At 47.7% G+C, this 24,371-nt stretch overlaps 1 protein-coding gene across 5 annotated transcripts in view; it reads left to right on the top strand.

Moving 5' to 3' along the window:
• PRKAG2 (protein kinase AMP-activated non-catalytic subunit gamma 2) overlaps positions 1–24,371 on the top strand; it is a 173,426-nt gene that overhangs the window by 36,844 nt on the left and 112,211 nt on the right. Inside the window, exon 1 of one of the 5 annotated variants that reach the window (XM_007667869.3) lies at positions 6,046–6,328. The exons of 2 other annotated variants lie outside the window; for them this stretch is intronic. In XM_007667869.3, the coding sequence (XP_007666059.1) occupies positions 6,278–6,328 (51 nt within the window). In that variant the 5' untranslated portion in view covers positions 6,046–6,277. Of the gene's footprint in view, positions 1–6,045; positions 6,329–9,187; positions 9,269–9,426; positions 9,446–24,371 lie in introns of those variants that run through there. 2 more of the 5 variants (XM_029078159.2, XM_039913890.1) reach the window with 2 other exon arrangements.

Raw genomic sequence — 24,371 nt, 5'->3', positions numbered from 1 at the left:
TGCCACTCAGCAAAGGGGACAATTTGGTAATCCGATTATCTGTGTCAACCCACAGCACATTTTTTTTAATGGTGTTTGTTAGGTGCTTACTATGTTCCAGGAATGGTACTAAGTGCTGGTTGTCAGGTTGGACACAGAGGATGTTGCCTTTCCTCCCAGAATCCTTTGGGAATTGGTTGTAGCTTTCCAGGGGTGCCACCACCCAATCTGTTTTTTCTGTTTTTGTTTTTGTTTTTCAAGATCCAGATCAGATGTACAATTCAGCCAGTCTAGCGCCAGGTGTGTTGCAATGTTCTTTAGGGGGTCTACAAAGAATTGGTGTAATTAAGTGAGAGGGTCAAAAAGATCTTTTTCAGTTTCGGCCCTGCCTCGCAATGCACTTAAAGAGTATCTGCCCAGATGGTGGGTTTGTAACAGAGCTACAGATTTTTTTCTGGCCTCATTAATTGACCTAGTACAGGCAGCCCAACTGGGACTGTTGCATATGGTCTTGGAATAAGGGTGCTAACATACACTAGAAAATAAGGCACAGATCAACACATTTTTGTTGTTGTTTTTGTTTTTTATTGATATTTGTTAAGCACTTACTATGTGCCAGACACTGTTCTAAGCACCAGAGAAGATAGAAGATAATCAGGTTGGACACAGTTCCTGTCCCACATGGGGCTCACAGTCTTAAACACCATTTTAAAGATGAGGTAACTGAGGCCCAGAGAAAGAAGTGATTTGCCCAAGATCACAAAGCAGACAAGTGGTGGAGCAGGGACTAGAACCCAGGTCCTTCTGACTCTCAGGCCCGGGCTTCCCCTAATACTAGCTTCTTGGAGATGCTAGGGATTGAACCCAGGACTTCACACACATGAAGTGTGCTCTCCACCACTGAGCTACATCTCCCATAGAATGATTATGGCACCAAGCACCCTCCTCCTAACTTATTTAACCTAGAAAACCAAGCTCTCTGTAAACCAGCTAATTCCTCCAAAGACCAGTGGTGGCCCAGAACAGTGTCTTTCAACCCAGATTTTTGCATTGACTTCTGAGGTGGTTCTTGGCCCTTTTTAATTTTTTATGGTATTTTTTCAGTGCTTACTATCTGTCCAACACTATTCTAAGCATTGGGGTAGGTACAAGTCAATTAGGTGAAAAACAGTCCCTTTCCCACATGGGGTTCACAGTCTAAGTAGGAGGGAGAACATGTATCTAATCCCCATTTTACAGTTGAGGAAATAGAGGCCAGAGAAGTTAAATGATTTACTCAAGGTCTCAGAGCAAAAACTAAGACAACCTTCCCAGGGCAGAGCAGCCCCTTTACTTGGGTGATGATAATGATGGTATTTGTTTAGTGCTTACTATGTACCAAGCACTGTTCTAATCGCTGGGGTAGATGCAAAGTAATCAGGTTGTCCCACGTGGGGCTCACAGTCTTAATCCCCATTTTACAGATAACTGAGACACAGAGAAGTTAATAATAATGTTGGTAAGCTCTTACTTTGTGCCGAACACTGTTCTAAGCGCTGGGGTAGATACAGGGTAATCAGGTTGTCCCACGTGAGGCTCACAGTTAATCCCCATTTTACAGATGAGGTAACTGAGGCACAGAGAAGTTAAGTGACTTGCCCAGTCACACAGCTGAGTGACACTAAGCCAACCGCATCCTTTATGAGGAAGGAATTTATGATGTTTGAGTTCTGATTCAGCCTGGGAAGGAGCCTAGTAAAGCCCGGCTTTTTGTATCTTTTTGGGGTGTTTTCATCATCTTTTTCCTAGGAGTTCTTGGGGCAGGAGGAGGGTATCTTAGGGAATCTATTCTGAGGCCTTAGGTCATTCGTTCATTCAGTTGTGTCTTTTGAGCACTTACTGTGCGAAGAGCACTGTATTTGGACAGGTGAGCAGTGTTCTGTTTGCGTTAGCAGACGGTCTTCCCATTTCTGTGGCTGGGGGTGTGAGGCTGGATTTCCAGAGTTGGTTAAGGATAATACTTCCTGAAAGCATGAAGAGTAATAGTAGTAGTAATAATAATGATAATGGAATCTGTTAAGCACTTACTATGGACCAAGCACTAGGGTAAATACAAGATAATCAGGTTTGACACAGTCCCTGTCCCATATAGGACTCACAGTCTAAGTAGGAGGGAGTAGGATTTAATCCCCATTTTACAGATGAAGCAACTGCGGCATAGAGAAGTTAAATGACTTACCCAAGGTCAATAGCAGATATGTGGCAAAGCATGACTGAACTGAGACCAGAAAAGATTTTCAGCCTATTTGCTTCCCTCCAATCCCATTCAGGAGTATTAGCTCTGGGGCTGATGCTGATTTTTTATTTATTTATTTATTTTTTGGTAGGGGGGTAGAGGGGCGGGAGCAGCAGTTTGAGAAAGAGTATTTACCCCTGAAGGACTGAGCATTTCAACAGATTTGTCTTGGCCTTCATGCTGAGAAGCAGCATGGCCTAGTGGAAAGACCCTGGGCCTGGCTGTCAGACGGACCTGGGTCCTAATCCTGGCTCCACCACTTGTCTGCTGTGTGACCTTGGGCAAGCCACTTAATTTCTCTGTGCCTCCTCTTCCTCATCTGTAAAATAGGGATTAAGACTGTGAGTCCCATGTGGGACATAGACAATGTCCAACCTGATGATCTTGTATCTACCCCAGCATAAGTGCTCAGCAGATGCCTTAAAAAGTATCTCTGGGAGGCTGGATCAGGCTTGGTCTGGAATCCCCAAGGCCGCCCCATCCTCTACTCAGCTCACCACCATTTTCATGGAAGTTTGGCAATCTGGAGTCAAACGAAGGCGGAGTTGGAGCATGAAGCCAAAGGACGCTGGCATTTCTGAAGAGTCGTTAGATTTCCAAAGTGATAACGTCAGGCCTGGCAGCAGCTCGGCTTCTTCCCCAACAGACAAGCTGCTGGAGGCTGGAAAAAAAATTCTGTTCAAGGCCGAGAATTTTCCATTGTGAATTATTCCACCCACAGTTACGGCCTGGTACATTGGCGAGACTGAAGGGAAAGATGTTCTGTGCATCTGATAGGAATGGGGGCTGCTGTTTTTCCCTGCTGGGCTTGAACGTCATTTTAGAGTATCTCAGACCTACCCCTTCTTCTTAAAACCGCTCTGTCCCTCTTTCATTTTCACCCTTCAGGACACTGAAGGCACCATCCGCCATTTTGTCTGTTCTCTCTCCTCCCTCAGTCTGTAGTCGAAATGTCACCTTACCAAGTGTTTTCCACAATACTAAAGTCATCCTTCTGAATGGCCACTCCTGGGTGGCGTGAAAATGGAGTGTGGGGTTCATCTCCTAACCCGGGTGTTAATTTGCCCAGTGGAGCTGAATTGTTTCTCTCAGTCGAACAACTGTCATGAGCGTTGAGATGTGACAGGTGGAGAGATGTGACAGTTGAGGTGAGGAGTTCTTTAGTCTGCATATAAACTGCATATCAAGCAGCATGGCCTAGTGGATAGAGCACAGGCCTGGGAGTCAGAGAATCTGGGTTCTAATTCTACTTGGCCACTCGTCTGCTGTGTACCCTTGGACTATTCTGGGCCTCAGTTACCTCATCTGTAAAATGGGGATTAAGAGTGTGAGCCCCATGTGGGACAGGGACTGTGTTCAACCTGATTAGCTTGTATCTACTCCAGTGCTTAGACCAGGGCTTGTCACATAGTAAGCACTTAGCAAATACCATGAAAAAAAAACTTGCTTTGGAGGGTGTGGTGCTCAAAAACAAAACCAGTCAATCAGTGATATTTATTGAATGCTTACTCTGAGCAGAGATGGTAGACATGATCCCTACCCTCAAGGAGGTTCAATCTCTCACGGAAGACAAAACACCCTTTTAAGCCACCGAATATTCCTGATCTCATAGTGATGATGCATCTGAGGTAATCGAGAAGTCGTTGCTCAAAGCATTAGAGCACCCAGAGGGTGGGCCTTTAAACATTTTTATTGAATTACTTACACGCAGCATACTTTATTTCAGGCTATAAACTGAAGGCCCTTGCTAATACGAGGGGCCTGTATAAATAATCCACTTGTTATTTGAAAGGTAGAAATTAGAAAGTCCATTAAATGGAGCGATGTGTTTTCAGCAGGGACCCAAAGACATTGGCCTCTGCAGGAGGATAAAATTGGTATGGTTTGCCAGAGTACCAACTGATCCAATTTTGCAGTTTCTGGGGCTGAGAAGGAGCCACAGCCTAGTGGAAGAACATCAGAGGAACAGGGTTCTAATCCCGGCTCTGGAACTTCCCCGCTGTGCAATTTAGGCAAGTCACTTCTCTTTGCCTTGGTTTCCTCATCTGTAAAATTGGAATGAAATACATGTCCTCTCTCCTACTTAGATTGTGAACCCCATGTTGGGAGACAGGGACTGTGACCAAGCTGATTATCTTGCATCTTCCCCCGTACTTAGTACAGTGCACAAAATATAGTAAGTGCTTATCAGTTACTACTGTGATGACGATGATGATGGTGAGGATGATGGGATTTGGGAATTATCTGGCGGAAAGTGTGTAAATTTCAAAAACTCAGGAAAAATGTTGGTTTAAGGTAGAAACTGGTGATAGAGATGGCAGTCTCAGGGTGTTATTTTATCATCTGGCCCCCCCCACTAGATTGTAAACTCCTTGAGGGCAGAAATCATGTCCACCAACTCTATTGTACTGTTTTCTCCCAATTGCTTAGTACAGCATGCTACAAATGCTCATTGATTACCATTGATTGATTTATTAGTTGAAGTGGTCCCCTTGTGGGATAGGGACTGTATCCATCCTGATTAGCTTCTATCTATCCCAGCACTGTTTATGGTGCCTGGCACATTGTAAGCACTTAATAAATACCATAAAGTACTACTTATGACCAATATTTGTCATTAATAAGTATTTATTATTAATATTCTGTTTATTTTATTAATGATATGTATATATACTTTTGTTTATTTATATTGATGCTATTGATGCCTACTTGTTTTGTTTTGTTGTCTGTTTCCCCCCTTCTACACTGTGAGCCCGTTGTTGAGTAGGGATTGTCTCTGTTGCTGAATTGTACTTTCCAAGCGCTTAGTACAGTGCTTTGCACACAGTAAGTGCTCAATAAATATGATTGAATGAATGAATAAATATTATTATCCCCATTTTGAATGGGAATTTCACCTTTCTGGGTGGAAAAGGAAAGCCTGTGGGAGACAGCCAAGACCCTATGGAGCCATGTCACTTCTTGTTTTTCCAGGTTTTCTCTCTTTCCTCTGTATGTGTGTGTGGGTGTGGGTGGTGGTGGTGGGGTCTTTCCTGGGACCCCTCAGAGGCAGGGCAGGAAATTCTAGGCATTTCCAGAAAAGCTGGTGTCCTGGGCACAATTCAGCACAATCCTAACTGCTATGTGAAGGCAGTAGTACCTTGGGTTTTCAGGTGGCCCATCAGAAGTCTTAAGTCTTCAGGCAGAGAGAAGGCTTCGACTGAAACCAGGGACCACTCGCACCCTCTCCCCATTAGGAGACCCAACCTGGATTGGAGGCCCCCGTCTTCTCCCAGGAGTGAGTCCATGGTTTCCTGGCTCTCTGCTTTAAACTATACTCAGGAAATACTCCAACAGAGCCCACCCGCCCTGGAGCGGCCAGGACTTGAGCTAGAGAAGAGCCATGAGACTTGGGCCACATTCCGGCCGAAAGAATCTGTTACTTTTTCCTCTAGGAGGTCAAGCGATTCAGGACTGATTCCACCGTTAGCCATTTGTTACGCAACTAGGAGGGTGCTTATTTAATCGTATTGTATTTGATGTTGATAAGGGCTCTAGGAGAGGTGGTGCCATGGGTGGAATTAGACCTCCCCATTCCAGGTTAGTACAGCATGGTTCTTGGAATTGGGTCCATTGGACAAACAGGAATTGCGTGTTTAATGAACAGTTATGAGCTGCCGGGGGGGGGGGGGGGGGGGGGCGATGGTTAAGGGGAGGGGAGGGAGGCGGGGAGGGTCCCGGCCTGATTTATGCATCTGTTTCCCGAGGCAGCCAATCCACATCGGTGGCCGAGTTGGCTAGGGATGGTCTCCCTGTCCAGAGGGGAGTGGGGATCTGGACCTTCTTGACGGTCAGCAAGAGAGGGAGGAGAGAGCCGGCGAAGGAGATATTGAGGAAGGGGCCAAATCCCTGCTCCTGGAGCCCACGAGTTCCTTGGGCTTCATTACCCCAGTGCTTAGAACAGTGCCTGGCACATAGTAAGCGCTTAAACAAATACCATGAAGAAGAAAGAAGGGTGCTGATGGGTGGATCCCCAGCTCTCCAATGAAGGGAGGGGCTGAGAGATGGAATTCAGAGTTGGCAGTTCAGACTCCAGTAAGTAATAGACCGTCTGTGGTCAATCCCCTTCCCACACTGCGATCGCCTTGGATCACAGAAAGTTGCTGAGCGCTTGGTGGATGGAGGCATCTTTCTCTGGCCCTTTCCAGCTAAGAGGAACTGAAACTAACCGGGTCTTTGGAAGGACAGGAAGAGGGAGCTGTCTGTTTTGAAGTGAAGTGCATGGCTCTCCCCTCCAAAACCTTTCCCCGCCAAATCCAGCTTCCAACTATGGGGGGATCGGCCACCCTGGGGTTGAGTTGGGGTTCTGCAGAGGCATGGTAAAAGATACCAATTCTTTGGAAAAGTAAAATTCCGCCCAGGGACTCCTGGTGTTCTCAATGTCTCTGGGTACAAGGGTCACAGGAAGCGTCTCCATGGGCACATACGTCTTCTGAAATTGGCACTGATGGGCCACCTGGTGGCTTCAGGTCTGTGCTCCGCCACTTGTCTGCTCTGTGACCTTGGGCAAGTCACTTAACTTCTCTATGCCTCAGTAACCTCATCTGTAAAATGGGGATTAAAACTGTGAGCCTCCTGTGGGTCAGGGACTGTGTGCATCCCGATTACCTTCTATCTACCCCAGCTCTTAGAACAGTGCTTGGTACATAGTAAGCACTTAACAAATACCACAATAATTTATTATTATTAATCAACCCCAGGACTTGGATCACTGCACTGTCAGCAACAGCTTCTCTTCCCCCTTCCCTTTCACATTTTGTCCTATGCTCTGGACCGGGATGCAGAGAGGAAGAAATTTGGCTTAGGGTTTTATCCTCTCTTCTGGCTTCGCGCTGTAGATACCCCTCCTTAGAGAACCAGGAAAAAAGCGGGACCTGGTGAATAGAGCCCGGGCCTGGGTATCAGAAGGACCCAGATTCTAATCCTGGCTCCGCCACTTGTCTGCTGTGGGAGCTTGGGCAAATCACTTCACTTCTCTGGGCTCCAGTTCACTTCTTTGGGCCTCATGTGGGACCTAGACTTGTATCTAATTCTGGTGGGTTTTATACAGTTTGGGCTATTGGGGATTAAGGCAGGAAGGCTTATTAGAGGAGGTGGTGGTTTTGGAGGGCTTTGACTTTTTCTAACTGAAATTTCCATGTGGGATAGCTTCAGCCTTGCCATGGCTCTCTGAGTGGTGAGTTCCTCTTGCCCCAGGACTGAACAATAATTGTAATATTTGTTAAGCACTTATATGTGCCAAGCACTGGGGACTTCCAGTCTAGTTAGGAGGGAGGTCCCTGAGAGGAATTCCTCTTCAGACGGTACACCACCAGGCCAGGGACTGTGCCTACTGATTAGTGCCAGGACTTAATTTAGTGTCTGGCACATAGTAGGTGCTTAACAAATACCAGAAAATAAAATAAAAAACCAGAGGGCTTCCTTCATGTCGATTTCTCAGGTTGGCTGGGACAAGCCTGTTGCTGCTGGGAAATATTGGAAGCCAGACGGGCCTGCTTCTAGCTAAATCGGTCAAGGGAAGGCCATCTGGCTGCAGCTGCCCTTCCAGACTTGGTGACCTCTCAGTCATCTGGCTTTACGACCATGGAATCACCGTTGTCGCTGCGTTGGGCTGAACTCCGTCTGCCTTATAACCTAAAGGCACGAGACTTTGGACCCCAAAACCGGATCCAAAGTCGCTTTCTTCCCTATCTGCTGGTTTATTTCCTGACACACCTCTCTCGCTGCTGCCAGGGATCACGCCTTATTGTAGTGGTAATAACAGCATTAGTATTTACTGAGTGTCCATTGGGCACAGAGCACTGTACTAAGCCAACGGGAAATGGATGACAGCAAAGTGACATGTTTCCTGACCACAAGGGGCTCACACTTAAATCGGGGAGTTGGGCAGAAAAATATATTAGAGTAACCAAAACAAAGAACGGAATGGGCAGTCGAATAAATAGGCATGTCCACGTGCTGAGGGTGGGTGGAGATAAATATTTGAGTGCTAGCGGTTTCTGGTGGGTTTTGTACAGTTTGGGCTATCGGGGATTAAGGTGGGAGGGTTTATTGGAGGAGGTAGGGTTTTCGGAGGGCTTTGACTATTTTTGACTGATATTTCCATATGGGATAGCTTCAATCTCATCATGGGGCCTCTGGGTGGTGAGTTCCTCTTGCCCTAGGGCTGAGCAATAATTATAGTATTCGTTAAGCGCTTACTATGTGCCAAGCAGTGTGTTAAGCGCTTGGGGGCTTCCAGTCTAGGTAGGACCCTGAGAGGAATTCCTCTTCAGACGGTACACTCCACCAGGGCAGAGACTGTGTCTACTGATTTTAGGGTACCACCTGCAAGCACTTAGAACTGTGCTGTGCCCTCAGCAGGAGCTCAATAAATACCGCTGACCGAGCGATCGATCCAGATCCCCAAATTCCAAACTTTTCATTTTTACCCAGCCATCCCCTCTCCCCGGGAGCCAACCAGATTGTGCCTGCGAGGTGGGTGGTGTTGATGGGGTGGGGGGCAGAAAGCAGGCTGGGGAGGGGTTTGGGTTCCAGCTGTCATCAATTGCTGCATCATCATTTCTGCAGTTCGGCTTGCACCGCCGCCTGCCTTTCCAAAAGACCACAGGTCCTCTTTCCGCCTGGTCTCGGAAGACCCGTAAGTCTTCCCCTCCCCTTTCAGCCCCCAAGTTTTGATGGATTTCAGCATTCCTGCAATAACAGTCTCTGCAGACGTCTCCGGTGCCCCTTCCCCCAGGCAAGGAGCCTGCTAGGGCAGAGGAAACCCGGGGCCGGGCCCACTGTACCGGGCACAAGGAACACGCCCGGATCCAATCCCCATCTGTTGCTGAGGCGATGACAGCAGTCGGGGGGGGTTGGGGGGGAGCGTTGGCAGCAGTGACGGAGCCTCATTTTGCTTCTAGCTGAGGGGCTGCGAGAAGCCCCGGGTAGGTGGACATTCGGAGCCGAGCAGCAAGGATTTTTTTCAGAGACGTGAGTGCAGCTTCTGTCCGTCCCTTGCGCTTGGCCCCGGCTTCTTGTGATTATTCCGTGCTGTCTTTCATTTGGGGAAATTCAAAGACTGGATTGGCTTCGGGCTGAGCGAGACGGGGTTCCCTGAGCTGTATTCAAAACGCACGGTGAAGGAAGGAGGACCCGGAATCTTTTTTGGTTTGTTTGTTTTTCTTTACAGGTTCCGCGTCTTATGCATGTGAGGCTGTCACAGAGGTGTGGTTTTGGTGTCTGGGAGTGTGTTGGGGTGTTTTTTTTTTGTTGTTGTTGTTAATAGTAGATTGGCCCAAGATGGACCAAATGATCTTTTTTCTCTTTTCAGGATTCAATCCTTTTCTTAGTGGTTTAAAGAGAGACCAGCATGAGTCTGCGTGTGTTTGCGTGTGTGTTTTTGTGTGTGTGTCTGCAGGTGTCTCCCTCTGTGAGCCTCCTCCTGGGCTGGGCTGTATAGATATTGTAATGCTTCTCTCTTCCTTCCCTTCCTCAGGGGCTGCTCTAGTTTTCTTTCAAGCAGTTGCGGGGTGATGCATTCTGTGTTTTCTCACCCGGTGGTGAGATGGGCAGTTGGGCACATTGAAATCCCTCCTGGCCAGTCGTCTCCACCCTCCGTCCACATCATTGAGATTCAAGTTCAAGAAGAGATTCCCAGAATGACCCAGGAAACTTTGGGACAGTTTGGTTGAGGTGTGCACAGGCTCACCGTAGAACTCTGGAGGAATCTGGCTGCAGCTCTCCCTCTCTAGATGGGGTGATGCCTGGCATATAGAGCTTAACAAACCCTGAAGTTATTATTATTATGGGGTGGGTGGAAAGTGGTGGGCAGGAGCCAGAGCTGTTGACATGCTTCCATTTCTTTTTTTTTTTTGGTATTTAAGTTTTTACTATGTGCCAGGCACTGTACTAAGTAATGGTGTAGATAATCAGGTCAGACACAGTCCCTGTTCCCAATCCCATGTGGGGATTCACAGTCTTAATCCTCATTTTACAGATGAGGTAACTGAGGCCCAGAGAAGTGAAGTGACTTGCCCAAGGTCACACAGCAGACAGGTGGCAGAGCAGGGATTGGAATCCAAGTCCTTCTTACTTACTCCCATGCTCTATCCATTAGGCAACACTGCTTCTCTTCCTCCCTGCTCCTTGACTACCAAGTAAGGCTTTAAAAACTGGAGATGGGGGAATGGGGTCTGGAGCTGGGTGGGATATGCCTCAGAGATTCACTCTTGCTTAGAGATCTGCCTGGCTCCCACTCTAAAAGGGAGGAAGAACAGGTCAAGGCACCTGTTTTACAGATAAGGAAAACTGAAGGGCCAGAGAGGTTAAATGACTTACCCAAGGTCACACAGCAGGCCAGTGGCAGAGCTGGGAGTAGAACCCCAGTTTCCCTACTCCCGGTCCCGTGCTCTCTACCCTAGGCCCAGTCTCAAAGAACAGCGAAGGGATCGGTGAGGATGAACCTTCCTCCGTGGGTGAGTTGGTCCACAGATAATGGTGATGGGTTAGAAGCCAAAGTGCTATCTATTGCACGGAGTCTTAAAGGCAGAGGGGGCCTCGAGGGAGCCCCAGTGGGGAAGAAAAGAACAGAGGAAATGGGAATTTAGTTAGAGAAGATGAATTGAAATTCAAATTGGGTGAGAGAGCAGAGACAAGGTTTGGGTATAGGGAAAAGGTCCGGATTTTCACATGGACATCCCGAGGGTCAGAAGATGGCTCCTGGAGGGACGGTGGTGGAAATAGGGAGAGACATCATGTGATGTGGTGGGCAAGATGCTGGGAGAAGGCAGGCAGGTATTTGCTGGGAAGGGAGTAGGGATACTGAATCAATCAATGGTATTTTTTGAGCACTTGCTGTGTGCAGAGCACCGTACTGAGCGCTTGGGAGAGTTCACTACAGTAGAACTAGCAGAGAAGGCATCTTGGGAGGAGGAAAGGAAAGAAAAATTTTTGTCTTTGAGTCAAAAGGCAGCCCGTGGAACTTTGTCAGATGCTAAAATTTAACTAGAAAGTTTTTGCAGGAAATTCTGGGAATCCACAGGGCAGGATTGCCCCAGTGACCTGTGGGGAAAGCTGTTGTTTGCACACTTTTCCAGAGGGGTGGGGAGGCAGGCAACACCTCTTCTCTGCCCCTAACTCACCCCCAAGGGATGTGACCCAGGACCACCGATCTCCAGAAGGCCCACCATCTGAAAGCTCCCCGGAGTAGCCGAAGGGCTCGGGAATTTTCCTGGCCTGCTCTGTGGAGAGCGATGGATCCCGTGGTGTATCCATCGGCCTTCATCCGCTGCTCTGTGGATCTTCATGTGGCTGGGATCTCGGCCCTCCCCCCTTCAAGCCACCCTGGGCTCTGGTTTTGGGGGGCCTGAAGGCAGCACTCGCTCGGTTGACATCTAGAGTTCCATATCCCGCCATCCAGAAGGCAAAAGCAGGGTGAAAACCTCATGCAAAAGTTTCCTTGGGCTCACACCGCAGGCCTCACTCTTGTCCTGCCTCTGACCCAGAACTCCCTCCCCCTTCATAGCCGGCAGACCATCATTCCCCCCACCTTCAAAGCCTTATTAAATTCACATGTCCTCTGAGAGACCTTCCCTGATTAAGCTCTCATTCCCCCTATTCCCCCTCCTTTCAGCGTCACCTTCACATTTGGATTTGTTCCCTTTCTCCAGCCCACCCTCAGTCCCACAGCAGTTTTGTCCATATCCATAATTTATTTTAATGTTTATCTTCCCCTCTAAATGGTCAGCTCCTTGTCGGCCGGGAATGTATCTGTTATAATGGACTCGCCCAAGGGTTTAGTAAAATGCTCTACAGGCAGTCAGCGCTCAATAAATACCATTGATGATTGATTGATGCATAAAATTGCACTGACTGGTAGCATGGACTTATGGCTAGTAATCATCATCACTGATATTTATTGAGCACTTACTGTGTGCAGAGCATTGTATTAAGTGCATCTATCTGTTGTACTCTCCCAAGAGCTTAGTACAGTGCTCTGCGCTCAGTAAGCGTTCAATAAATACCACTGATTGATGCATAAAACCACACTGACCAGACACGTGGGCTTTTGGCTACTAATCATCATCAATGGTATTTATTGAGCACTTACTGAGTGCAATGCACAGTGCTAAGCATTTGGGAGGGTAAAATCCAACAGAATTGGGAGACCTGTTCTCTGCCCTCAACAAGACTGTAAGCTCGTTGTGGGCAGGGAATGTGTTTATTGTATTGTACTCTCCCAATACAGTGTTCTGCTCACAGTAAGTGCTCAGTAAAAACGATTGAATGCATGAAGTTTTCATTCTAGAGGGTTAGTAACGAAAGAAAAGAGTAGGAGGCAGACAACAAGCGCCGGACTGAAGAGTGGAAGGAAAGATCATTTGAATTTCTGTTTAGTCATAAGTTTTGTAATAACAGTGGTGTTTATTGAGCACCTAGCAAATTAGCCTCAGCTTAATCCGGCTACCCTGGGTGGGACATGAGAGAGATTGAGGGACAGCAGGCTACCCAAACAGCTGCCGCACGGAGAGCTGAATTTGGGAGGTCAGAAGCCAGGAAGGGCAGAGGAGACATTTTAAGGACTCGGTGATACAAAGCCTCAAACCATGCTCCATCCCCTATTGAAATCTGGGAGACAGTTGCCTAGGACAGACCTACGTCATGCACTGCTAGCAAGGGGGGACTGGCTCTCCGAGCAAAAACTTTTCCTTTTTTTAAGTGCTTATTATGTGCCAGGCCTGTACTAAGTGCTAGCATAGATAAAAGATAATCAGGTTGGACACAATTTATGTCCCATATGGGGCTCCCAATCTTTTTTTTCTTTTTTTATTGGTATTTGTTAAGTGCTTACCATGTGCCAGGCACTGTACTAAGCACTGGGGTAGATACAAGTTGATCAGGTTGGATGCAGACCCTGTTCCACATAGGGCTCACAGTCTTCATCCCTATTTTACAGATGAGGTAATGGAGGCCCAGAGAAGCAAAGTGGTTTGCTCACCAAGGACACACACCAGACAAGCGGCGGAGCAGGGATTAGGACCCAGGTCCTTCCGACTCCTAGGTCCATGCTCTGTCCACTAGGCATCACTGCCTATCACTGCTTCCTCGAGAAAGACAAAGGGGCCAAAGAGAAAACAGTTTAAAGTGCAACAAACATCGAGCGCTGCAACATAACAAGAAACAATTTTTTGTGGGTGCCAATGAGTCTGGGATTGTGGGCCTTGCTTTGACCTGTCAGTTATGATCAGCACCCACAGATGAATGGATTTTCCCTTATTTTAACCTGAAGGACAACTATAAATGCAGGGAATGTAAAATTAGTTGGGAAAGGCTTGTAGGAAGGAGTGGAATTTGAGGAGGGTTTTGAAAGTGGGGAGGACTAACGTCCAGCAGATGTGAGAGAGGGACAGGGGGCGGAGCTGGACAAGACAAGGATGGGGTTTTACAAGGAAATGGACTATGGGGGATCAAAGTGTGTGAGAAGCGGGTGAGGAGGGCCAGTGAATAAGGTAGAAAGACTTAAAGCCAGTCAGTCAATCGGTATCAGTTATTAAGTACCTATTCTGGGCAGAGCACTGTACACTTGGGAGAGTGCAGTAGAATTAGCTTATGAGTTGTCTGCTTGCAGAGTACTTTCAATCTAGTGGTTGGTTTCAAGTGTCTAAAACAGATTTCTCCCTTCCTCCCTCCACTTTCCCTTTATTCCCTCCCCGACCCCAGCCTTCCCAGGTGTTCTAGATGACACATTTTTCCAATTAGACCTCGTCTGACTTTGACCCGGGTCCTTTATCCCAGCACTCGGCTCAGTGTTTTGCAGATAGTACGTTCTTAGTGAAAACAATAATAATAATAATAATGTTGGTATTTGTTAAGCGCTTACTATGTGCCGAGCACTGTTCTAAGCGCTGGGGTAGACATAGGGGAATCAGGTTGTCCCACGTGGGGCTCACAGTCTTAATCCCCATTTTACAGATGAGGGAACTGAGGCCCAGAGAAGTTAAGTGACTTGCCCACAGTCACACAGCCGACAAGTGGCAGAGCTGGGATTCGAACTCATGAGCCCTGACTCCAAAGCCCGTGCTCTTTCCACTGAGCCACGCTGCTCCACAGCTACGGCTCCAATACCTGGGAAATTCCTTAGGCGGCTGGTTCGTGGGCTGCTAATCCCTCTCTTTCCCTCTGTTTCCCGTTTGGGGTCAGGGCCACAGGAACACAAAACGATGTTCGTTTTGATTTCACCATTGAGTGGGGTTGAGTGATGTCTTCATGAGAGCCTTGTGTATCTAGCTGTTCTGGTGAAGGTCATGTTGATGGATATCTGTGGTCTTTCTTTAATCTTCATAAATTCCTTTCCTGATTCCTTTGGCACCTATCACCATGGCGGCGGGGAGGAGAGGGGGTGCGGGGAATGTGGTGGAGGAGAGAAAGGAAAGAAAACAAGAAAACTCCGAAAGAAAACAAAGCCTGGCTTGTTTTTGCTTTGCTTTTCGAGGTGGGTAAACAGTAATATTTTATTGTTTAATATATGTTTTTAAGTTCATCCTCCATCTGCCAAGGTAATAAATGCCTTAGCTAGTCGGTCATGGCATATTATGATTCTTACCGAGCAGAATCTGGAAAACAGAATAACACATTGCTCAGACCTGTCCCAGGAGAGGTAAAGTCATGAGCCCCCAAATCCATCTCCTTCCTCCACAATGTTTTGGGATCAGCACCTTATGGAGGCTTGCCTGAGCCCAGCAGAGATATGCAAAGTGACTTACCCAAGACCACCGAGTAGGCCAGTGTCAGATCTGGTTTTCGAACCCAAGCCCCCCAGGCCCATGCTCTTTTCCCCTAGGCCACGTTGTGGCCTATGTGTCTGACCTTAAAAACCAGAAATTAGGCTCTGCTAGTCAACCACATCCATCAGGTTTCAGTGTGAGTCGCTCTGCTCTGAACTCGGAAGCGAAGTTTGTTGAGGAAGCCGCAGTAACATACAGAATATTCATTCAGTCGTATTTATTGAGCGCTCACAATGTGCAGAGCATAGGCACAAGGTCTTGGGACCACCTGACTCTTTAGAGACCCCTCTTTCCTCCCACTTCCTTTCTGTCATGTCTCTCTCCTGGCCCTTCTCTTCCCCTTCCCTCCCATAACCGCTCCCAGACCGAAACCATTTAGAGTCACAGGTCAGCTGCTGGACACGGCGATGAGTGCGAAAAATGGAGGAATGTTATAATAATAATAGTAATACTAATTTTGGTACTTGTCAAGCACTTACTATATGCCCAGCATTGTTCTAAGTGCTGGGGTAGATACCAATTAGGTTGGATACCGTCCCTATCCCACACTGGGCTCACACTCCTAATCCCCATTTTACGGATGAGGTAACTGAGGCCCAGAGAAGTGAAGTGACTTACCCAAGGTCACACAGCAGACATGTTGTGGAGCCTAGATTAGAACCCACGACCTTCTGACTCCCAGGCGCGTGCTCTTTCTGCTAGCCCACACTGCTTCTTCATGTTATGGTGGCACAGAGAGGAAGAAGCAACCCCATTTCTCTCTGGACTACTGACTGAGTGAGACAAACCTTGGAGGGAAAGGGGGAGTTAGTTGTAATTAATACTATTTACTGAGTGCCTGCCGAGTGCACTGCACTGTAATAAGTGCTTGGAAAAGTACAATAGAAGGAAAAACCCATGTCCCTGCTCACATGGAGTTTACATTCTAAAAAGGGAGACAGAGGTGGAATATGATTTGCAAATGGTGGAAACTGTAGAGAGAACAAGCGTCTGTCTGGGAGATGAGCGAGTATGACAAGGTGAAATATCAGAATATCAAAATTGTGTGTGTGTGTATGTGTGTGTAAGTACTGGACAGGGCCTGGTGGGAGTGGGACAACTGGGAGTCAGGAAACTTGGGTCTAATCACAGCTCCACCACTTGCCCACTGGGTGCCTTTGGGCAAGTCACGTGACTTCTCTGTCCCTCAGTTTGCTCAACTGTAATATGGGTTTCAATACTTGTTTTGTTCTTCCTCCCCCTAAGACTGTGTCAGATCTAATTGTATTTATCTACCCCAGGGCTTCCCACAGTGCTTGGCACAGAGTAAGCCCTTAACAAATACCACAGTTCTTATTAAGTAGATTAATGCTGCGTTTGAGTACGGGGGATGGGGGTGCTATTCTCTACCTCCATGTTGCTGTGTCTTCTGATCCAGCTGGGCCCCAAAAATTACTTTGGCTTGGCAAGATCAGACTAAGAGGCAGTTTCCACCTTAGCCATTCATACATAGAAGGCACGTTGCTGAAGATCTTCTCATTGTTGGTTGGTGTTTTGGGGTTTTTTCATGGTATTTAAGTGCTTACTGTGTACCAGTCACTGAACTAAGCAATGGGGTAGATACAAGATCATCAGGTTGGACACAGCCCATGTCCCACCCACATGGGGCTCCCAGTCTTAATCCCCATTTCACAGATGGAAGTAGCTGAGGCACCGAGAAGTGAAAATGACTCACCCAAAGTCACACAGCAGATAAGTGATGGAGCTGGGATTAAAACCCACGTCCTTCTGATTATCGGGCTTGGGCTTTTTCCACTAGGCCATGCTGCTTCTGGTTTTATAGTTGGGGTACAGTTGTGGTCAGTTCAGACACAACTCTCAGGACAGTTTCTTCACTCTGAGGAGACTATGGGGAGGCAGGAAGCCTTTAGGAAAGAAAGGTGGACAGCAGAGGGGAGAAAGCTTGTGTCCCTTTGATCCCCAGGCCTGAAAATAGCTCACGTCTCCCAGTGGCAGCTGCAGCTGTTGTGAAGAAGACAAATTTCTGAAAGGTCTGATTGTCTCCTAGGCCGCTGGGACTACAATTCCCATCAGCTTCAGGGACCCACCGCTCATGTCACAGAGCATTCCTGAAGTTGAGTGAGTATCGGCTTCCAGTCCAGCCTAGGACCTGGCTGGCACTTGCCAAGTCAAGTCACCTAACTTCTCTGTGCCTCAGTTTCCTCACCTGCAAAGCAGGGATTAAATACTGTTCTTCCTCCATCTGAGATCGTAAGCTTGCCGTGGGCAGTGAGCATGTCTGCCAAAGTTGTTATCTTGAACTCTCCTAAGCGCTTTGTACAGTGCTCTGCACTCAGTAAGTGCTCAACAGATACCACTGAATGATTGATTGGGACAGGAACTGTGTCTGGCATGATAATCTTGTTCTGTCCAGAGTTCAGTATGGTATTTGGCTCATAATAAGCAGTAGCCTAATGGAAAAAGCCTGAGGCTGGGAGCCAGGGGACCTGTGTTCTAGTCCCGGCTCTGCCACTTGCCTGCTGTGTGATCTTGGGCAAGTCACTTAATTTGCTCTGCACATAGTAAGCGCTCAATAAATACTATTAATAATGTTGGTATTTGTTAAGCGCTTACTATGTGCCAAGCACTGTTCTAAGCGCTGGGGTAGACACGGGGGAATCAGGTTGTCCCACGTGGGGCTCACAGTCTTAATCCCCATTTTACAGATGAGGGAACTGAGGCACAGAGAAGTTAAGTGACTCGCCCACAGTCACACAGCCGACAAGTGGCAGAGCTGGGATTCGAACTCATGAGCCCTGACTCCAAAGCCCGTGCTCTTTCCACTGAGCCACGACTATTGAATGAACTTAACTCCTCTGGGCCTCAGTTTTCTCTTCTGTAAAATGGGGACTCAGTACCTGTTTCTCCTTTTACTTAGATTGTGCGTTCCTTGTGGAAGAGGGACAGTGTCCAACCTGATTAACTTATATCTACTCCAGTGCTAAGAACAGTGTTTGACCCAGAGTAAACACTTAATAAATGTCATTATTATTATAACAAATACCATTATTATTATTATCATTAGCCTTAGCAGACCAAACTCAGGAGGAACTGGCACTAACTGGGGCCAGACTGGGCCCAGGACAGGCTGGGTGAACGTGACTGGCCTCCTTTTTTAATTCCCAGAGCCTGAGGGGCACTCCACTGACAGGAACACCAAACAAGCCATTTCATGAAAATCAGCAAACCCTGGCAGAAGAAAGAACTAGCATCTTACATCTGTCACTACCCACTCTCCCGGAGCCATTCCAACACTTATCAGGCACGTCGTGAAGCCAGCCAGACTGTCTCCCTATACAAGCTCCGGGAAAACAGAATGGGTCGATCCCCAAACAGGAGAGAGTGTGGAGCATTAAGCATTATTATTATTATTGTTTTATGTGCTTACTATGTGTCAAGCACTGTGCTACGTGCAGGGGTAGTTACAAGTTAATCAGATCTGACACAAATCCCTGTCTTGCATGAGGCTCACAATCTAAGTAGAAGGAAGCCCAGGCATTAAATCCCCATTTTACAGATGAGGAATCTGATGCATAGAGAAGCTAAGTGGCTTGCCCACGGTCACACAGCAGGCATCTTATAAAACAACTGATGGACCATCCCACTTTGTCACAACTCAAGGAGGTGGAGAGATCTATCTACAGGTCAGAAGGTAGCATATTGTTGGTTGCGGGGTGGTAATCTCTTCTGTCACTCTAAATCTGGGAAGACCTCCTGGAAATGGCAGGGGGACAGGTAGAGTCTGATGAGAGCTTTGAAGGGGGAGACAGAGGAAACAGGGAGATGTGATGCAGCGTGACCTAGTGGATAGAGCCCGGGCCTGAGAGTCTCAGTGGCCTGAGTGGGCAGGGATTGTCTCTCTCTTTATTGCTGAACTGTGCTGTCCAAACAGTATAGTGCTCTGTACACAGCAAGCGCTCAGTAAATATGATTGAATCAATCAACCGTATTTGTTGAGCACTGTAGTGCTCGGGAGAGAACAGCGTAAGAGAGTTGGCAGACACGGTCCCTGGCCACAACGACCTTACAGTCTAGAGGGGAAGACAGGCATTAGTATCAGTAAACAAATTAAAGATATAATTAATAATCTGTACGAGTCCTCTCACACAGCTCACCCAGGGAGCTCTGAGACTTCATCCAGTGCCATGTGTTGAGGGAAGCAGTGTAGATTAATGAAAGGGCACAGACCTGGGAGTCAGAAGACCTGATGGCGATGAGTGCAAGAAATGGAGGAATGTTATTATAATCATAATAATAATCATGGTACTTGGTAAGGGCTTTACCTTGTGCCGAGCACCATTCCAAGTGCTGGGGTAGATACAGATCAGTCAAACTGGATGCAGTCCCTGTACCACTCTCTTAATCCCCATTTTACAGATGAGTTAACTGAGGCCCAGAGAAGTGAAGTGACTTGCCCAAGGCCACACAGATATGAATATCTGTGTATCCAGAAGCCGGGATTAGAACCAGGGATTAGTTAGCAGGGATTGTCTCTCTTTATTGCTGTATTGTACTTTCCCGAGCGCTTAGTACAGTGCTCTGCACAAAGTAAGCGCTCAGTAAATATGATTGAATGAATGACTGAACCCACCTTCTGACTCCCAGGCCTATGCTCTCTGTCTACTAGGCCACACTGCTTCTCCATGTTATGGTGACAGAGGAAGAAGCAACCCTTTTTCTCTCTGAAAATGGGGATTAAGGATGGAACAAGGACTATGTCGAACCTGAATGAATCATACCTACCCCAATGCTTAGAACAGTGCTTGGCACATAGTAAGTGCTTAACAAGTACCATAATTACTATTATTATTGTTTTTAGTCTCTGTGTCTGTTTCCGCATCTGTAAAATCGGGATTATGACGGTGAGCTCCATTTGAGCCGGAGGACTGTGTCCAACCTGATTAGTTTATATCTACCCAGTGCTTAGTACAGTGCTTGGCACATACTAGGCTTAACAAATACCAAAAAAAAAAGCAAAAAATGCAGCAGGTTTGCTTTTCCTCCTGCCTGATCCAGCTTATCCCTGCACCCTAAGGGCCTGAAGGTTCTTCCTTACAGAGCTCCAGAACAGCCAGTGGCAGTGCCAGCCTCTGCCCCGGAACAGCTCTTACGCAAAAGCATCCTGAAATGCCCCGTCTTTCAGTCCTGACCCTGAAAATCAGCGTGTCCAGCCAGAGGGACGTGCGGCCAAGTAGAGGGAGAGACTGACCACATGCTCGGGCATCGGGCTGTCACTTGCTGGGCCTCTCATCGGGGCAAAGAGCAGCAGAAACCGTTGGCCCAGAGAGCTTTGTTTCTGAGAAACGGGCAAGGGTTTGGTTCCTGGGCAGGCGATCCGAGGTGAAGGCCGATGACAGGGCAGTGCATTCTGGCCCTGCCTGACAGGGCTTCTGCTCCTCCATCTTTCTGCTTTTGTTTGTAACGATCCCTTTTATTTAAAAAAAACCTATTTGTTAAGCGCTTACTATGGGCCAGGCACCATACTAAGCGCTGGGTTAGATACAAGCTAATCAGGATGGTACTGATTCCAATCTGATTAGTTTGTATCTACCCCAGCACTAAGTACAGTGCCAGGCCCATAGTAAGCGCTTAACGACAGCAACAAAAAAAAGAATGGTGCCCACAGCTGCCAGGGGTGAAGGGCAAGCCCCAACTCAGGCCCTGAGAGACCAGAGACTGGGCCACCTCGGGAAATTTTTTTTTTTTATGGTATTTGTTAAGTGCTTATTCTGTGCCAGGCACTATACTAAGCCCTGTGGGAGTTAGAAGCTGATCAGGTTGGATGCAGTCCGAATCCCACATGGAGGTCAGAGTCTTAACCCCCATTTTACAGAGCAGGGAACTGAGGCACACAGAAGCAAAGTGGCTTGTGAGCAGGGGACCTCTCTAGCTGTTGGCGCTCAGGAGCTGGGATTGGGGTCAGCGTCCACAGGTGGGAAGGTGGATGGAGGAGCCATGGTCTTAGTCCCACTCCTCATCCCCACAGTGGTTTAGCATTGCCACTGCTACATTCGCCAAGTCTTGGTCCTGCCGAAGGCAAGCTCCTCCCCTCAAAAGTGATTTCCTTTAGGTGTCCTGAGGTAACCCAGGGGGCAGTGGGGCCTAGTGGAAAGAACACCGGACAAGGAACCGAGAGACTGGGATTCTAGTCCCAGCTCTGCCACTGCCCAGCTGTGTGACCTCCGCCAAATTAACTCTCATCCCTTCTTTCTCTCTTCCCCTCTTCAAAGCCCTACTGAGAGCTCACCTCCTCCAGGAGGCCTTCCCAGACTGAGCCCCCCTTTCCCTCTGCTCTTCCTCCCCCCGCCCTCCACCCTCTGCTCCTCCCCCTTCCTGTCCCCTCAGCACTGTGCTTATTTGTATATATTATTTATTACCCTATTTATTTTGTTAAAAACGTGTATTTCTCCATGATTCTATTTATCTTGATGATGTTGTCTTGTTCTGTTTTGTTCTGTTTTGCTTTGCTCTCTGTCTCCCCCGTTTAGACTGTGAGCCTGTCATTGGGCAGGGATTAGACTGTGAGCCTGATTACCCTGTATCTACCCCAGCGCTAGAACAGTGCTCTGCACATAGTAAGCTCTTAACAAATACCAACATTATTATTATTATTATTGTCTCTATCTGCTGCCAAATTGTACATTCCAAGCTCTTAGTACAGTGCTCTGCACGTAGTTAGCTCTCAATAAGTACTATTGAATGAATGAATAATGCCAACCATCTCACTGTACCTCCATCTTGTCTATCTTGCCGCCGACTTCTCGCCCACGTCCTGCCTCCGACCTGGATTGCACGTCTTCCTCATATCCTCCAGACAGTTACTCTCCCCAGCTTCAAAGCCTTATTGAAGGCACTTCTCCAAGAGGCCTTCCCTGACTAAACCCTCCTTTCCTCTTCTCCCACTCCCTTCTGCATCACCCTGACTTGCTCCCCTTATTCATTCCCACCTCCCAGCCCCACAGCACTTATGTTCATATCTGTAATTTATTTATTTATATGAATGTCTGTCCCTCCCTCTAGACTGTAAGTTTGTTGTGGACAGGGAATGTGTCTGTTTATTATATTGTACTCTCCCAAATGCTTAGTATAGTGCTCTGCACACAGTAAGCATTCAATAAATGCGGTTGACTGGCTGACCGACTTGGGCAAGTCCCTTAACCTCTCTGGTCCTTGTATTCCTTATCTGCCAGCTCTTTGTGGGCAGGAAATGGGTCTACCTACTTTACTGTATCATCCTCTCCTGAGCACGTAGTATAGCGTTCTGCACACAGTAAGTGCTCGATAAATACCACTGATTGATCTGCAAAATGGGGAGAGGATCCCTGCCTTCCTTTCCCCTTAGATTGGGAGCCCCATGTGAGACGGATCTGGTGGGGTCTGTTTATCAGGTATCCACCCTTGCATAGTTCTTGGCACCCCCAAAGTGGGTAATAAGTACTGTATTATTATGAGGTGACCCCCCGAGGCCATACTGTAATTATTATTACATGGTGACCTGGGGGCTGCTCTTCGGAAGCCCTCCTCTGATCCTTGGTGGGATCCAGGACTCCGCCGCCAATCCCAGATCACCCTACAACCTCCCGATTCCCCTTAGAAACTCGACGTTCCTGCCCGTCGGCGTTTCAGTCTGGAAGATACCCCCGGTAAGTCGCCTGCGGTTTGGATTACAGTTAACTTCCGGAACGAGCCCAGAGGCCGGGGACGAGACGGGGAGAAGAGAGGCGGATGTCTCTATCAACGGGGCGGGGACAGTCTTTGGGAGCTATGAAAAGCTTGCCTGTTCCGTCTCGGGAAACTCCCTTCTGAATGTCACCGAAACCTCCCCTCCGACATGAGGCACTTGGCCTCCTCCCACGCGTTGGGCCCAGAGCATCTATTAACACGGCAGATGGGCTGGTTTTCACTCCAGCTTCCCTCAAGATCTGCTGGGGCCGGGACTACCCTGTCAGATTGGTAAATGCGCTCTCCCTCCAACAGGTCAAAGCTTCCTGCACCCCCGAAAACCCTCAGAGCTGCCCACCGCCCCAGAGGCTGGAGGAGAGAGGCCAAAGGGGTTGTAGGCCAACATGGGCTTGATTTGTCCAAACTCCAGAATCAGGACTTTTCACGTTTATTGTTTCTTTGAGAAGCTGCGTGCCTTAGTGGGTAAACCACAGGCTTGGGAGTCAGAAGGACCTGGGTTCTAGCCCCAGCTCCTCCACTTGTCTGCTCTGTGACCTTGGGCACTTCTCTGGGCCTCAGTTCCCTCATCTGGAAAATGGGGATTAAGAGTGTGAGCCTCGTGTGGGACAGGGATTGTATCCAACCTGATTAACTTGAATCTATCTCAGAACAGTGCTTGGCACATAGTAAACTCTTAACAAGTACCATAGCTACTATTATTATGAGTTTTCCATGCCTTGAGTGGGATGTCTGATTCGGATATACAAGGTTGCCCAGAGCAGCAGCCTGGGCTTTGGGCCCGTGTAAGGTGGACATTTGGCCAGCTTCATTCATTAATTCATTCAACAGTATTTACTGAGCTCTTACTATGTGCAGAGCACTGTACTAAGCGCTTAGAATGTACAATTCGGCAACAGAGACAATCCCTGCCCATTGACGGGCTTACAGTCTAATCAGGGGAGACAGACGGACAAAAACAAGGCAACTTAATCACGATAAATAGACCGGACGGTCTGAATTTCAGCCGCATTATCTCTTGCCTGGTACGGATGTGGCACTCATGTTCACAGGACCTGGGAGGGGAGGTCAGGGGTCTAGTCAGCATCCCCCATGGAGAAGTTCTCTGGGCTTATTAATAATTACAATAATAACATTTGTAGTATTTGTTAAATGCTTACTATGTGCCTGGCACTGTCTTACATGCTGGGGTAGGTGCAAGGTAATTGGGTTGGACACAATCCCTGTTCCACACAGGGCTCACAGTCTTAATCCCCATTTTACAGAATGAGGTAACTGAGGCACAGAGAAGTGAAATGATTCATCTAAGGTCACACAGACGAGTGGTGGAGGCAGGATTAGAACCCAGGTCCTCCTGACTCACAGGCCCATGCTCTATCCACTAGACCACGCTACTTCCCACTAGGCCACACTGCTTGGATTCTGACCCCTGGCTGGGATGGTGGGATAGGGATTATGTCTGACCTGATCATTCTCTATCTTCCCCAGTGCTTTAAACAGTGCTTGACACATAGTAAGCACTTAAATATCACTATTAATAATGATAATGACCATAGTAATAATAAACACCATCATTATTATTGATGTTTTTG

This window comes from Ornithorhynchus anatinus, chromosome 13 (assembly GCF_004115215.2).
Source record: "Ornithorhynchus anatinus isolate Pmale09 chromosome 13, mOrnAna1.pri.v4, whole genome shotgun sequence".
Classification (NCBI taxonomy): domain Eukaryota; kingdom Metazoa; phylum Chordata; class Mammalia; order Monotremata; family Ornithorhynchidae; genus Ornithorhynchus; species Ornithorhynchus anatinus.
Note: the sequence above shows the minus strand (reverse complement) of the source record. Positions and strands in the feature narration are given on the sequence as shown.